This window comes from Apaloderma vittatum, unplaced genomic scaffold (genome assembly GCF_000703405.1).
Source record: "Apaloderma vittatum isolate BGI_N311 unplaced genomic scaffold, ASM70340v1 scaffold16420, whole genome shotgun sequence".
Classification (NCBI taxonomy): Eukaryota; Metazoa; Chordata; class Aves; order Trogoniformes; family Trogonidae; genus Apaloderma; species Apaloderma vittatum.
In genome coordinates this window covers 1-15,705 of record NW_009696360.1, presented here as the reverse complement: position 1 = coordinate 15,705, position 15,705 = coordinate 1, and the positions used below count along the sequence as shown (strand labels likewise).

The 15,705-nt window shown below is 39.8% G+C and overlaps 1 protein-coding gene across 1 annotated transcript; it reads right to left on the bottom strand.

Moving 5' to 3' along the window:
* Nucleotides 1-495: 495 nt before the first annotated feature.
* Nucleotides 496-14,777, bottom strand: MORC3 (MORC family CW-type zinc finger 3; the record flags this gene model as incomplete). Its single annotated transcript, XM_009874634.1, has 11 exons — nt 496-1,039; nt 4,074-4,237; nt 4,698-5,526; nt 6,090-6,277; nt 7,468-7,510; nt 8,039-8,113; nt 8,241-8,363; nt 8,477-8,581; nt 13,760-13,857; nt 14,273-14,392; nt 14,646-14,777. Coding segments are annotated over 11 exons (2,031 nt in total), but the record flags the coding sequence as incomplete, so codon positions are not given.
* Nucleotides 14,778-15,705: the final 928 nt, after the last annotated feature.

The following is a 15,705-nucleotide window of genomic DNA, read 5'->3' as shown; positions in this document are numbered from 1 at the left end:
GTGAGATCTGAGCACTGCAGCCCTGTAGGAGTACATACCTGGACTTACAAACCAGCACTGCCATGTTCCAGCAGGAACTACAGGGAAGAACTGAAGATCCCTTTGATTGCACTCAAATACTGACAGGTTCTTGGATGTAGGAAACAACAATCACATAGCACAGTATATAGTTTCCACCACTGAAAAGGCTAAAATATCCTAGTCATATCCCATTGAGTTGTTTATGCTGCAAAACTATGCACAGTGGCTTCCAAAAAAATCCAAAAGGGAGGCAAAGATCATCAGTTTTCAGGATAAAACCCGTAAAGAATTTTACTTCTTTTGGGAGCAAAACACAAATATTGCCCATATGGCCAGAATTTTCATCTACTAGTTACATTTCTATCCCATTAATGCAACATACAACATTGCCAATAGCAATGAAACAATACTGGAGTAGACAACACCACTGCTAAGGTTTGTTGAGAAGGAAATCAAGGAAGGTCCTTTTTTAAAATTTTTAATATATTTCACTACTTAGATTTTAGAAGAGGAAGTAATTCCAAGTATTAATGCTTATATAAGATTGGAAGTCAACGAAAAGGCTTTTGTAGAAAAGTATTAAGGTTCCTAATAATAAAAATATTTGCAAATTTAATTACAAATACATTTTAAAAGCAAAATTCTTAATTCAGTACAACAGGGTTGGTCAATATTGACAGTATTCCTTTACGAGGAAGTGAAGATAACACCCACTGCATTGTGGGAACATACAAACGCGTAGAGTATATACACTTATTGATCAAACTATGTCAAATATATAAAGTGAAGCAGTATATACAATTTTGAACCTACACAAAGGTTATAATGGAAGATCAAGTAAGAGTCTGCTAAAATCTTAAGGTATTAAGTACTGCTGATTTCATGCATTTGTTCTACAACTTGCCCTAAAATTTCATCTACTACATCGATATCATAATTTACTTGCTGCAAGTCTAAATCAGGCATGATTGTAGCCAGAAGTTGTCCAACATTCACTCGGAGGGAGCGTAGTTTCAGGCTGTGAAGAAATAATTAGATACAGTTAGGTGTAGAGGAAGTTTTATGTTCAAACACACTGTACTTTATTTATCAAAGCTGGACTAATACTCTGTACTTGAAAATCTCTGTACACGACTTCCATAAATCAACAAAAAAAAATGATGCAGTTAAAGCTATATCAAGATAATTCCAAAATTTTTCCAAGCAAAGCCTCTTTAATTTTAATTTTGAAGGTGCATATTCCCAAGTAGATCTCCAACATCAGATCAGAAATATTTCTGAACGCTTTTATTCAAGTTAGTAAATAAGCACTGGTGCAATCCTTTATTCCATAACACCTTTTTATTTCTCAAAACAATATTAAACCTCATTTTTTTAATAAATTTAGAAACGCAAACTGTTACTATCTATGGGAAAAAAAGAAAAGAAAAAGAAAAGAGACGGAGGCAGGAAAGAGTAGTTTGTTCAAAAGCTTTAAAATACAAAGAGGAAATAAGGAAAACGTTATAGTACAGGAAAAGTATCTTTTTGCTTTCTTTCCTGGATTTGCTTTGTTCTATTCCTGACCAAACTGATTCCAAATCTCCCATCCCCTCTCTTCTACCATCAGTTCCTTTATCATTTCCAGTAGCCAGACTTCACAGAGCCATCATCAAGTCACTTTCAAGTTCCGCAAACTTCTGCTAATTCTTTTAGGGACCACAAGTCAAACGCTATAAGAAAATGAAATGCTGGCAGATAAAGAGGAGATTGAACAACACAAGAAAGATAGATTGAAAGGAGTCTCAGAGAATCATCCAGTCTGTTCTCTTACCCTCCTCCAACACACATTCAAGAGCGCAACTAACTTAGATCAGGTTGCTTAGGACCTTCCCAGGTTTCAAAAATCTCCTAAGATGGAGATTCCACAACCTCCCTGAGTCCCTTTTACAAGGTTTGACCACCCTCACTCTGAACCCTTTTTTTGCCTTAATATTCAAACAGAATTTCCCTTGTTGTAGCTTGTGTCTCTCTCCTCTCATCCTGTTGTGATGCTTGTGAGAAGAGGCTGGTTTCATCTTTTCTGTACTCTCTCATCTGGCAGCAGAAGACAGCAAGAGGATTTCAAGGTAACCTGCTCTTTGTAAGGTTACTGGCCCTAGCTTCCCCTTCTATAGCAGATGCTCTAGGCCCCTACCTATCTTGGCGGCCCTTCAGTAAACCTGCTCCAATATGCCAGTGTCATTCACATTTCAGGGAGGCTAAAACTGGGCAAAATACTCCATGTTTGGTCTCACATGGCCAACTGCTCTTGCCAACGTAGCCCAGTAGGCATGCTGGGATTTCCCACCACAAGAGTGCATTGCTGCCTCACATTCAACTTGGAGGCCACCACCATCACAGGCCATCTTCTTCCAAGCTGCCTTCCTATGAGCAGTCTCAAACTTGTTCAACCGTGTGGGGTATTTCCAGCACAGGTGCAGAACTTTGTGGTTGCTTTTGTTGAATTTCCGTGAGGTTTTGTTTAGCCCATTGCTCCAACACGTGAATGTCCCTCAAAGCAGCCCTACCCCCTAAGAACACCAGTGGTTCCCACCAATTTGATGTCATCGTGAATCTACTGAGTTCATTTTGCTTCGTCACTTAGGCCATTAATGAAGGCATTAATAACTACTGGCTGCAGTGTTGATCCCTGAGCTCAACAATCTGACCAGTTTTAAGAGCCAACTCCTAGTCTATCCAAATTGTACCTCACAAACTTTGTTATCATGACATCATGGCAGCCCACATTGAAAGCTTTACTAAAACAAAGGTTCACAGAACTTGTCATCTCATTGTGAAGGACAATGAGGCTCCAAAGGCACAATCTGCCCTCAGTAAATCCATGTTGGTTATTCTGTTCCTAATCACCAATCACAGGGCTGCAGGTGGCTTCCAGGTAAATTTGCTCCATGGTTTTCCCTAGGACTGAGGCTACACTGACCAGCCTGGAGTTGAGATCTTCCTTTCTGCCCATCCTAAATATGGACAGGACAACTGCCTTTTTCCAGGCATTGGGAACCTCAACTGCCATAACCTTCTGGAGATATCATCACGAGGCCAACTCTCCATCAACTGGCCACCGCCCTCTGACACATCTCATCTGGTCCCATGGACTTGTGTGTGTTGAATTTCCTTAAGTCGTCCCTTAACTCAGTCATCTTTTATTACAGGTGATGCTTCACTCCCTAGGATTACCACTTGGTTTGGGTAAAAAAAACAAGGTAAAGATAGAGGGTAACTAAATAATTTGTGCCCCGCACCTCTTGTTCGTCGCTACTGAGCACCTGCCCCACTGAGCAGCAGGCCCAATTTTTTTTTATTTTTATTTTTTTTTTAGTTCTCCTGTTACTGCTACCGTGCTTACAGAAGTCCTTCTGGTTGTGCTTCACAGGCCTCACCAGTTTTACCTGCAGCTGAGCTCTGGCTTTCAATTCCATCGGATACACCCAGACAGTGCGACTATTTGCTCATCTCTGCTTCCATCTGGTGTGTGTACTTGTTATGTGTGTTTGCTATTTCTACTAACAAATAGCTCCAAGCTCTCTACTTGTAAAACCTCGTTTAGTTCAAAGATATGCTCTGGATACAACCTAGTTCCATAGGATTGGTATGCGGCAATAAGTTCTTACAGGAAAGGTAAGTTTGAAACCCAAACTCTTTTCAGTAGAGTACTACTGATCCTCCTCCCCCCCAAAAAAAGAAAAAGAGAATATAAATGTGAAATTCATCTACATAAGCTAATGATCACCCTCTTTCTTGCCTCCATTCTCTCTCCTTGTTCTGCAAATCATGTCTAGGAATTATGTAACATTTTTGATATTTTAAGAAGTGTTGGTATGGCATTCTATAGCGCAATGTCCAACCCTGCTCACAGAAATAACCAAACCAAAAAAATAAGCCACTTGATAAAAAAAAAAGAATTCCAAACATCACATTTTATTACATATGATTATCAGACATGACCTTCATCAAAATGTTTAATATACAATCAGCCAGCCAAAAAAATAGTCTAGGAAGAACAAAATTGATACCTTTCTCCATCAGAAAAATTTACAGAGTCTTCTACATTACTGGTGGTAGAATCATTTGCACGTGCTACTGCTTCTGGAATTGAAGCTTTTAACTGTGTGATTTCTGCTTTGAGTTCTTCACACTGACAGGCAATTTGATTTTTTTCCACTTCTAGTAGTTCAATCTGGCAAGTAAATAAAAATAATTTTATGTATCAAAACTGTGATGGATTAAAATAAAGACAACTTACACAAATTTAAATAATTTTGTTGACTGCTTTTAATTAACTTTTCAGTGAGATCTGAAGCTACAACAGGCTAGACAAACTGCTTTAGAATAGCCAGCTGTCAGCTGAACCACCGTACATGCGCTCCCTCCAAGCCTGCTTGGTCTTGCAGGCAGAGGCAGTCAGAGGCTTGCAGTCTCCCTCAGGTTTGCTTATTTCTATCTGTGCAAGTGAAAAACCAAAACCACCTAGGCTGATTTAGTACTTCTCCCCGCTTTTTAGATGGCTATCAAGCCACCTAGTTAATGGACTGAACTACACAACACATTGTGTATGAGAACTGCTATGAAACACCCACTGAAAAAGAAAATAATTTATTTGTCAGTTTGAGGGATATTACTATTTTAAACAAACATACCTCACTTTTGTATCGGTCTCTCTCAATGCTACACTTGTCCAGTTGCCTGAAAACATCATCCAGTTGCACAGCAATTTCATCTACCTCACTCTTACTTTCACCATCAGCACACTTGCTGCATTCAGTTTTTAAGTTCTCTAGGGTACTGCATTGTTCCTTTAGCTTTGCTATTTCTTCTAAGGCCTGATTATAGAGAGTCGTCACTTCCGCCAAACTTCTTTCATGAACGTTGTCTTCTTGAAATGAAGAAATTGTCTCAGTTGACTGATGGCACATTTCTTTTTTGACATACTTATTATTCATTTCCAAAATCCTCTGTTCCAGTGTTTCTACTTGTTTGGTTAATGCTTCACATTTGTTTTGGTACATTTCTTTTTCTCTGCTTAATAATTGCAGCTGATTTCTCAGTTCATTTCCAAAATCTGCAGATGTCTCAGAAATGCCATTAACACTGTGCTGTTCAGTTTCCATCTCTGCCCTGGGAACTTGAATATTTGTGTCATCCTCCACCTCTTCCTTTTTAACAACCATGTTTGGGATCTCTGTCTGTGTCGCTGAGGTCAGCTGTTCACTTTTTGATTCTGAAGTAACTGCACTGCAAGGTTCTCTGACATCACAGTTTTCCTTCTGCTTCTCCTCTTGATCCAAATTAATACATTCAGTTTTTACTATTGGAATGTCAGAATCTGCTGAAGGCTTTGGAGTACTGCTCTCCTCTACAATAATGACATCTTCATCGTCATCATCACGGTTGTTGAATGTTTTGTCATTTAATCGAGGTGTCTTTAAAGACACGGGTGTCACGCAACTAGGTGTCCTCCGCTTAAGACTGCGAAGCAAAATATTAAGTTGATTACTGTATTGCTCAAAGAGTTCCAAGTCATTTATTTCAAACTATGTTTAGTGTTTTTGTATTAAAATTACCACTCAATAACTAGAAATGGATGTCTCCCTGCATAGTATTTTAAGATGTGTAGCCAGATCCTGTAAAAACAAGTGGCTCACATCCACACGCTGAATTACTGCCATCATAGACTATTTCCGAACAGACTCAGTACTTGTGGGAACACCCCTGCTACACCCATTCGTTAACCAACAGAGGTGAAGGAAAACATACTGCTGAGTGTTAACACAATACAGTCTTCTCCTAAACAGACAAACCACGAAGCAATTTTTATTCCCAGTTCACAGGATTTTTTGCTGTATTCACACTTCTGTACTTCAGAGGCTTTCTAGGTACCTTTAGTCAACCTACTGCTTCCTATACTCCCAGGAGTGACATGAATTTTGGCACGTATTGCCTGAAGACAAGACTACACACATCACCATTACTTTCATTAAGTTATAAATTTAAAAAATAAATAGGAATCAACTTTGTACAGGTTTACTAACCTGTTATCAGAATCAGAATGAGGTGAAGATACTGATCTATTTAAAATAAGGAGAGGTCTTTTGACAGAAGCATTTGAAGTTTCTGATAAAAGTGATCTTGGAACAGCTTCCTTTCCAGTCACAGTTGAGAATGTTTTGAAGTCTTTACTTGAAGAAACAGGTGTTTTTAGAAACATTTCATTACTCATCTATAAGACAGTATTAGTCAAGAATGAAAAGAAACAGACATTAGTAGATTTTTCAGAATAGGTTTAAGCAGTTCTAACTATCTGCCAACACCTAAAATTCTGACTGACACTTCTTACGTATGCTGTGAGGATCTCCTTGAACCCAGGCTCAGTATTTTGCAATAGGAAAGCCTAACTAGGCTCCACACTGCAAACCCCAATTCTCTTAACTTAATGACTGCAGAACCCCTCCCCCCAAACCCTACCAATGCATGTGAGGTATTTCCTTCATGTTGGTCTAAGACGTAAAATATATTAGAAAGCAGCAAGATCTGTATAATTACAGACTTCTGGCAGATTTCTCAGAGGACTTGGAATGCTGTACATCAGCTGCACACTCCTCCTCGTGCACAGATTTATTGCTGTCAGAAAGAAGCTTTCTGATCTTACAAGTCTTTCTCTAGCTATAGCTATTTTAAAGTGCCATGTAGAATCTCAGGCAAGATGTCTTCCCAAGCTGTATCTCTGTCTACAGTCTGACCATCATACATGAAGTATGGGACAATCATCTCTGTTGAAGCTGCTCATAATTAATTCAAAATAAACAATACTTCCCTTCTAGAAATTACTTTTGTACTTGGGTAAAAGTAGTGGCAGAAAATAATACAATGAAGTATATAGGTTAAAACCGCAGATGCAAAAATCTCTTCTCCTGACCTTAGGTTAGCATTCTACTCTGAAAACAACTTAAGCTAAATCACAGTTAGGAAATTTGATTCTTAGTTACAAACTACACATTCTCATAACTTAACCATGTTGATTTGCATCTGCATTTAATTTGAATTTGAGTGCCTCCTCACAAAATTACAGCTACGACAACTCTGGTTTTTATGAGCCAGTGACATCTTTCCTACTATTATTTTGTGAGAGGGCTTTGTCTCTCTCAAACTCTTTAAGTGCTACATAGAAAACAACGATGTATTTTCCACCACTGGACAGCAATGATGGGGGATTTTTGGTTTACCAATAGTGCACATAACCTGTACAGCCATCAGAACAAAATGAAGCAGGGTGTTGAATCACTCGGTTGGCCACTAGCTAAAGCAAGCTCTAAGTCAAAGCTTGACCTATTTGAACAAACTGCACAGCGAGGTTGCCAGCAAGAACACTTCTGATAGCAAAGGCAGCTTTCTATAAAATTCTGGAGTTACCTGGTGGCTGTACTCTAGTCGCTTCTTCAGTTTTTCCCTGTCTCTGTGCAGCAGCAGCAATGAAAAAAAAATTATGAGCTTAGATTCAAAATGTTAATTCATTATAAAACCAAACCCACCTCAAAATCTAAAAGCAAACACAATATTCCTTATCTCTGCTAGATACAATAAAGTTGTAATGAACATCTGGTTTACTGAATGGAAGTTTTCTGCTGAACTTAGAAGCTAGCATAGCTTAAAGTTAGCTTAACTTCAAACAGACTCTCCTTAGTAGTTATTAAATGAGAGGCCCCTTTCATTATGACTATCTTGATTTCAATTTAGGATGGCAAACAGGTACTAAGTCAAAAATAAATTTGAATGTAGTGCCAACATGCTAATAACAGAGAAAAGAACAGTGCTATTCATCTCTTCACTGCTATGATCAAGTCTTGATTTCAGGGTGCTATTTTCTGGCTGGATATATTCCCAGAACAGTTGCAATTATATCACGGGTGAGAGGAGAGGGCATTTCATTTTCACGTTCCTTTTCTACTGTTGAAACACTTGTAAGAAAGTTTCTAGTACTCACTTTTTCTTGTAAGTTTTCTCATACGTAGGATGTATTAAGTCATCATCTTCTGGTTCCTCTGGCACATTACAATTCCTGAGTTAAGAAGTGGGGGGGGGGGGGGGGTGGGAAAGACAGAAAAATCTTAACATCCATGCTAATAGCAAGTCATAAAATCAGAACTGAAAGCAGTATCTAGAAATTAACTGAAATCTAATTTTACCGGAATTGCGGATCAGGGTTCAGGGAGCAGTACCACTTTTCTGGCAGGTGCTCTATTCCATCTGGCAGTTTCCGCCATTTCAGACATGAGTCACACTGCACCCATGTCTGATCAGGTTGTTTTCTGTAAAGAAAAAAATACCAGAACTTTCACATGAAAAGTTCATTTTCATCATGACTGAGTGTAAAACAGTATTAACAGTATGTACAATTCTTCTATTTGCAAGTGATACTCACTGTATCTCCTCAACTGGCAAAGCTAATGGATATTCTTTGGTTTTCTTAGTTTTCATCTCATTCCAGTAATCATTAAGCTTTTCTCCCAATGCTGCTATTGTAAGTCTAAAAAAGTAAAGTTTTATTAATAAAACACCTTAAATAATCAAATCTTAGCACAGAAAGAACTCTTATAAACTGCAGCAAAAGAATAAATATATGAACAACTAAAACTTTTGCATAACAGTAAGATTTTTGCTTTTAGAAAACCCTAGAAATCAGTCCTGTTAGTCAGCAAAGAAATTACTGGAAATATGAGCTGGAGCTTGGTCAAAGACTAAAATCAAGAATGCTCAATCCAGAAGTGCTGTGCATGTACAGTGCAAACCCTGAAACTACCTCACCAGTTCAGCCTCAGTCATAGAAGAAGCAAGTCTGAAACCATCTCTGTAAATCCAATACCTAGTTGTGCATTTAGCTGATATTTCTTCACATCCTTTAACTGCAACTCCATAACTACTTTTTAAGTCAACATACAACAAGACTACATAGAAACTGCAAGCATATGATCACTTCAATGTAGTATAAAGTCTGCCTGCTGCTAAAAGGATCAGCCCAGTTTCAGCCTAGGTTAATTTTTAGCTGGATTAATTTCCTGGTCGGGGCTTATTATGCAGCTCAGTAACTACTAGAGCTGGCACGCATTGGAGAGAGTGGTGCAAAAAAGCAGAAAGCCCCACTGGTGAGAGAGAGGTTAGGCTGCTTCTTGTCAGCACAGCGAAGTTACGTCAGAGTAAACTTGGCTCAGTAACCAGAGCCTGAAAGTCAGTCCCTTTCTGCCTGGCTTATTCCCACACTTATACCATCCCAGTCCCTTGAACCAACACAAACATTTGTGCAGTGAACTAGTCTGACCTAAACAGTTTCGATCCAGATCATCTTTGAACGCAAGTCATGAAGTTGTGTGCAAAAAGCAAGGGAGTGCCACAAGGACAGAAATGAGCAGCAACGCACAGCTGGGATCACCTTCCTCTTCAGAAGAAGGAAGAAGGGCCAGTCAGCTTACACTGGTCGTGAAATGTCAACATCAGCTTTATGTTGCTGTTTAGATATAGAAAGTCACCATTTGAAAACTTACAGCATTCTTTGCAGAAAAGCTTTTGGAAAAGATCTTTCCAAAGGTGCAGTATCTCTATGCCCACATTACAAGTGTTTTTAAAAAGAAACAAGTAAAAGGCATTCAATGCTTGCTGTGCCAAGCCTGGGGAAACATCATGCAAACCTTGGTCAACACAAATGATTATCCTATGGCACCCTAATTCCTCCCCCTCTGCCAAGGGAGCCATTAATGCCACCACGCAGGTAATAGTTTTGGTTTTTTTCCCCAACACAGATGTTCCCTGAACCAACACAAGAGCTATTTTCCAGTCTGACTAATGCTCTGATCCGTTCTATCTTGTGTTGTCATCAACAGCTCTACTAGCACAACGGTTGTAGAAATACAGGAACTGTTTATAAGCTGGCAATATCACTACAAAGAGCAGCACGAACTGTGGGTACTGTTTAAATATACAGGCAGATGGAAGCACAGCAGCTCTCAAGCTTGCTGCTCCTCCTCCAGGAGGACTGCTGTTTCACAGGAGGAATAACCAGATTTACCTTGCTATAGCCCCTTGATGAATTAACAGAACTCTGGTATGGTTTCTGGGTTATCTCTATTCAGAGTTGCATATAAACCAGCAATTCAGGAAAGGCATGGACAGTTTAGGTTACCCATGGAAGCTGAACCACAAATGGCTGAAGGGTAAAATATGCTGCTTGAAAAAGGTAATGAATTCTCCTGACAAAGTTTACTCCACTTATGTTTCCCAGTCAATACTCTAAATTTCTACGACCATGTTGAAAGCAAATGTTAGGGCACGTAAAAGGAAAGGACCTAGGATCAAAGGAGCTATAAATAAGAACATGCAGAAACAAACCTGACTGAGGTAGCGATAAGAACAAACTCACTCAGTCACACCAACTGGTAAGGATACCTGGAGCATGGGAATGTTTATTTTTGTCAGCTGGGAGGATAAGGAAATGGAAGGAGACAAACACACACAGTCATAAAACCTGACCAGTTAGCATTAACAAAGACAATAACCAGAAACAACCCTGGTCAGTCACAATTACAGATGGGCTATCAATTAACTGCAGGCAACCTGGGATTTTGCAATTGATGCAAACCCCAGGGTCCAGGATGTCTGGATACACATGGGAAGGGGAAGGAGTGAGGAACAAAGAGAGGAGTAGATAAAAAAGGGTATAAAAGGAGCTGGTTGCACGTGAAACAGGTTTGGTCAGTACAGTTGTCTGCCTGATCACTGCAGTCTACCCTATTTCATTGTATTTTTTTATTTAATATTTCCTTTACATAATCTCATGCTCTATCCCTTGTGTATGTGTATAGCAAGGACTAAGGACCAGCTAATGCTGAAAGCTGCGTATGTGGATTTGGTGCCAGCTGCTGGAGTCAGACCAGCTGTGTGGCGTCAGCTACTGGAGCAAGTGAGTGTTCTCAGCTGCTGCCCACCAAGCACGAACAGTCTGTGTTGCCAAAAACCAGCTTCTGGGAACTCTGGGGGCCACCAACATAAGTTGGACACAGTTCTGTTGGAGTGAGTCCAGAGGAGGGCCATTAAGATGACCAGAGGTCTGGAGCCCCTTCCCTCTGAGGCCACACTGAGACAGGTGGGGCTCTTCAGTCTGAAGAGAAGGCTCCAGGGAGACCTTATGGTAACCTTCCAGTACCTTAAGGGAGCCTACAGAAAAGCTGGGGAGGGACTCTTTATGAGACAGTGTAGTGATAGAACACGGGGCTTTGAGCAACCTGGTCTAGTGGAAGATGTCCCTGCCCACAGCCAGGGGTTGGAACTAGATGAACTTTAAGGTTCCTTCCAACCCAAACCATTCTACGATTCTATGACCAGCAAGAGCAAGGGGCTCAGCACTTGCAGCTAGAGTAGGATTGTGGATGACAGCCCACATGCCTCATGCCAGCTGCTGGCAGAGGTCAAGCATCTGCATCTTCCTCAGTCTTAGTGTGCATGACACGTGCACATGTATTTGCTAGCAAACTACAAACTGACTCAGCATTGAGCAGGAGGTCCCAGGTCCGGGCAGGGGTATCAGGCAGGCACGGGTTTGCGCTGGTATACCCAGGTGGACTTACTCATACCACAGATGCTCCATATTGATGTGTGACGTAACCTGTGAAGCAGGTTAGAGAGCCTGGGATCCAGGCAGTGGTACCAGCAGGAGAGAGGGACTATGCTGGTGCTCAGAGGATCCACAAATGTGTAACTGCTTGTGAACCCAGAGTGTCATGTGTGGTCCTTCATCAATGAGCTTCTATCTCTACCAGCCAAAGAAGAGGAAGGGGATTTGGCTCTTTGTGTTTTATGCGAGTCCCATATTTAAGTGCACCTTGTCTGTGGCAGTCTGTGTAACCAGCCATGTCAGTGTTCTCTGTGTGTCTCTGGGACACGTGCTCAGCTTTGTTACCATAGAATCACAGAATGGTTGCTGTTGGAAGAGACCTTCAAGATCGAGTCCAACCTTTCCTGGCCCTCAAAACAACATCTATCCATCTCTTTAACACCTCCAGGGATGGCGACTCAACCACTTCCCTGGTCAGGCTGTTCCAATGCCTGATAAACCTTTCAATAAAGAAATTCTTCCTAATATTCAACCTGAATCTCCCCTGGTGCAACTTCAGGCCATTTCCCCTTGTCCTATCACTCGCCACTGGGGAAAACAGACCAAGCCCCTCCTTTCACGTAGTTGGAGAGAACAAAAAGGTCTCCCCTCAGTCTCCTCTTCTCTAGGCTAAACAGCCCCAGATCCCTCAGCCATTCCTCACAGGACCTATGTTCCAAATCCTTTACCAGCTTGGTAGCCCACCTCTGTACCCTCTCCACCATCTCAATGTCCCTCTTGTAGTGAGGGGCCCAAAACTGGACATAGTACTCGAGATGTGGTCTCACCAAAGCCAAGTTTATCTCTCTACTCCTACTGACAACACTATTCCTGATCCAGAAACCGTAACTACTGTGTTACTGGCTGAACCTGCAAACAGGACAGCGTCAGTCATGTCCCTCAGCCTGGGCAGAGAACTCAGATCCCCAACCTGGGTCCCAAGCCTGGCCTCCAATGGCAGGGCAAGGGGAGGAGGAGGAGGGAGTCCTGGAACAGCACTTCTGGAGGAGGTGGGAGCTCCTAAAAATCCCTTAACACAAAGCAGCCTTTTTGTCAAAAAAGGAAAGTTATATAGAGTAGAACAATTCTCAAAGTTTTTATTCAGGAAATCTTCCCTGGACAGTTTTTACACCTCAGCCTGTAAAGTGCTCAGAGGTAACTCATCCCTTCTAGCCTTTCCTCCTTCCACAACACCAGCACAACAACTGATTCACAGCAGAGCAGTGTAAACAAACTAGGAAATTTAACTATCTTAAAAACAATCATCATCTGTGAGTATTTTAATTCAGGCTAGATTCCCAGTCTGGTTCACAGTTAAACTACAGAAAATATCACACTAGACAATGACTGATGGGATGGATGCAGATACATGAAAAAGTGGCAATCCCGAGTTAGAAATAAACACTGAAGCAAAGTAATGTCTGAAATCACTGCTTCCTTTAGGATGTCAGTTGTTATAAACATCAAGTGTTATCACCTCTAGTAGCAGAACTGTCTGAAAAAACATGTTGTTAACTTCAGAAAGTGCAGTCTTTTAGAAGAGATTGAGCTGAAGAGTAAAAATCACTGAACAGAATTGGTTCTGTTTAGGCTACTTCAGGAAGTAGCAGATTTGAGGGTATTCGAGTCTACTCTTAGGAAAGAGATTGAAAAGAAGGGCTCAAAAATATTCAGAGGAGCTTTTCCCACTGAAAAAAATACCAAACAAAAATTGTTGCGAAATAGTGTGGTATTCACTTACCAAAATTTTAGTCATGTGCCATACAACTATCCACATCTCAGTGAGTTACTCTGTGCTTATTTTACAATCAGTGAGGGGCAGAACTGAAAACAATCACTTTCAGGGCACTCTCTTTAAAATGATGTGTGTGTGTGATACTCTAGACTTCATTGACTGCACAGTATGACGAAGGCAGATGATATCTCACCCCTACTGTTCAGAAGTCTTCTAATTTAATGATTGAACATAATCTTTTATTCTTACTATTTAGAAAAGAGGTCATCTCCATCATCAAGTATTTCACCAACACTCAACAGAAAGCCTACATAAAAACATACATTTACCTGTATTCATTTGTGTAGTCAAAGTCTTGTTTGTTATGAGTTGGTTTTAGGAAGTTGCATTCAATTATCCCAACTACACCAACACCCATGTTGTTTGCCTGGAAGAAATAAAGATTTATCAGGAAAAGCAAGATATATTTATGCTAATACTGCAAGGGTTTGTTACAGGTAATTATAAGCTACGCATACTAGGTAAAGACAATTTTCTGGCTTATGACTCCACTCCAAAAAGCTCTCAACACAAACGCTCTAAATAAAAAAAATCCTCTGTTCAACCTCTGTGTTGTCCTGAAAGATATACTCACGCTCATACTTTGGGAATCAAACCTAGTTCCAAAAACAAACATTAAAACAACTGCCTATAAATTTAATACAATTTTTAACTGCTGCACAAACTAAAAAAAGTGGTTCATAAAGGATACATGAATATCCTAGTTCCCATCCATATTCTTTTCTAAATCAGCATTTGAGTGCAATTTCCAAAGATGTTATTTCTGAACTTTAATTTCTTACCTTTAACTGACAGCCAACTCTTTCATAAGCTTTGATGAGTCTGTTTTTATGGTACATCATTATTCCATAGTGATCTTTGTTTCTGCAGTTAAATCCAAAAGTAATTCTTACTGTTTTAGCCTTTTATCAAATATTAAGGAAAAATCCGGTTAATCTCATGTAACACAAAAATATAGTTACCAAGTATTCATTCTAAACTGGGTCCTGGAACATGTAATTTTTTTATACTGAGATAATTCCTTTAGCGTGTCTTCACAAACAAAAATCAAAAACCCCACATCAGTGTAACTGCAACATATTCAGCAGCATGCTGACAGCTTACATAAATCCTATATATTCAGCATCCAATGATGTAAATATTAGCAAAGGATACATTCAAAAATTTTGGCCTATATATATCGCGTTCAATGAAGGCAAGGCTTTTGGAAACCAGCTGTGTTTTCACTTTTTGTCCTCGCAGAATGATCTGCATTGTTGGCTTCAGGTAGAGAATACTGCAATATGCCTACAAAACACATTAACTCCTATTATTAAAAAAAAACCAAACAACAAAACACAAAAAAAACCCCACCACACCAAAACCCTTGAGATATTAATATTTTACAATACACATTATGCTTGGGAAGATGAACTCAAGTTTTAATTAAATTTTATAAAACGCATTTTCTTCCAACTTGAATCCAGAAAGACACGAAACGCAAGCGTGCACAAAAAGAATACATATATCACAAATTAAATGAATAGCAATTGAAGGACAAATTTATGAATGACAATCAGGTGCCTGAAGATGCAGTTTTACCACTAAAAGAGCTCTCAAACACACAAGCTTCTCTTTTCTTATCCCCTATTGAGACCTTAAAAATCCTGTTACTTTAAAATAACAAAAGCCGCTGTGTTAACACTGTTTCAAATTTCAAAACATTGTATTACCATAGCTTGATAATAAAGTATGAAATCTTCTTATAAACGTGTAGAACCACAAATTTTAACTTGCAGTTCATTTATCATTATTTTCACAACTTATAATTCAAGTGAATATAGGAGTTCAGAGAGTCTTAGAACAGCTGAAGGGTTCGGTTCAGCTGGCATAATACTTCTGAAAATTATCCACAGGAAGTGCCCAGAACACTTGGTAACTTCAGATGCACTTTCTTACAAAAAGCAGTCTTCAAAATTTATGAATCAATAGTGGAGGACAACGGTCCTATCAATTAGCCTACAGAAAAGCCTTGCCCCTGTCTGCATTCACATATTCCCCATTCTTTTACCACTTTCTGAAACCTGGAAATGACACTTTGCCAATCAAAACCTGGTTTAAAAGATCCACCTGGGGATAGCATCAGTACTATGAGTGTATACCAGCACTAAAATGGAAGTTTACTCTGTTGACAGCCACACAGACACACATCTATTTAATCACAGAATGGCCTAAA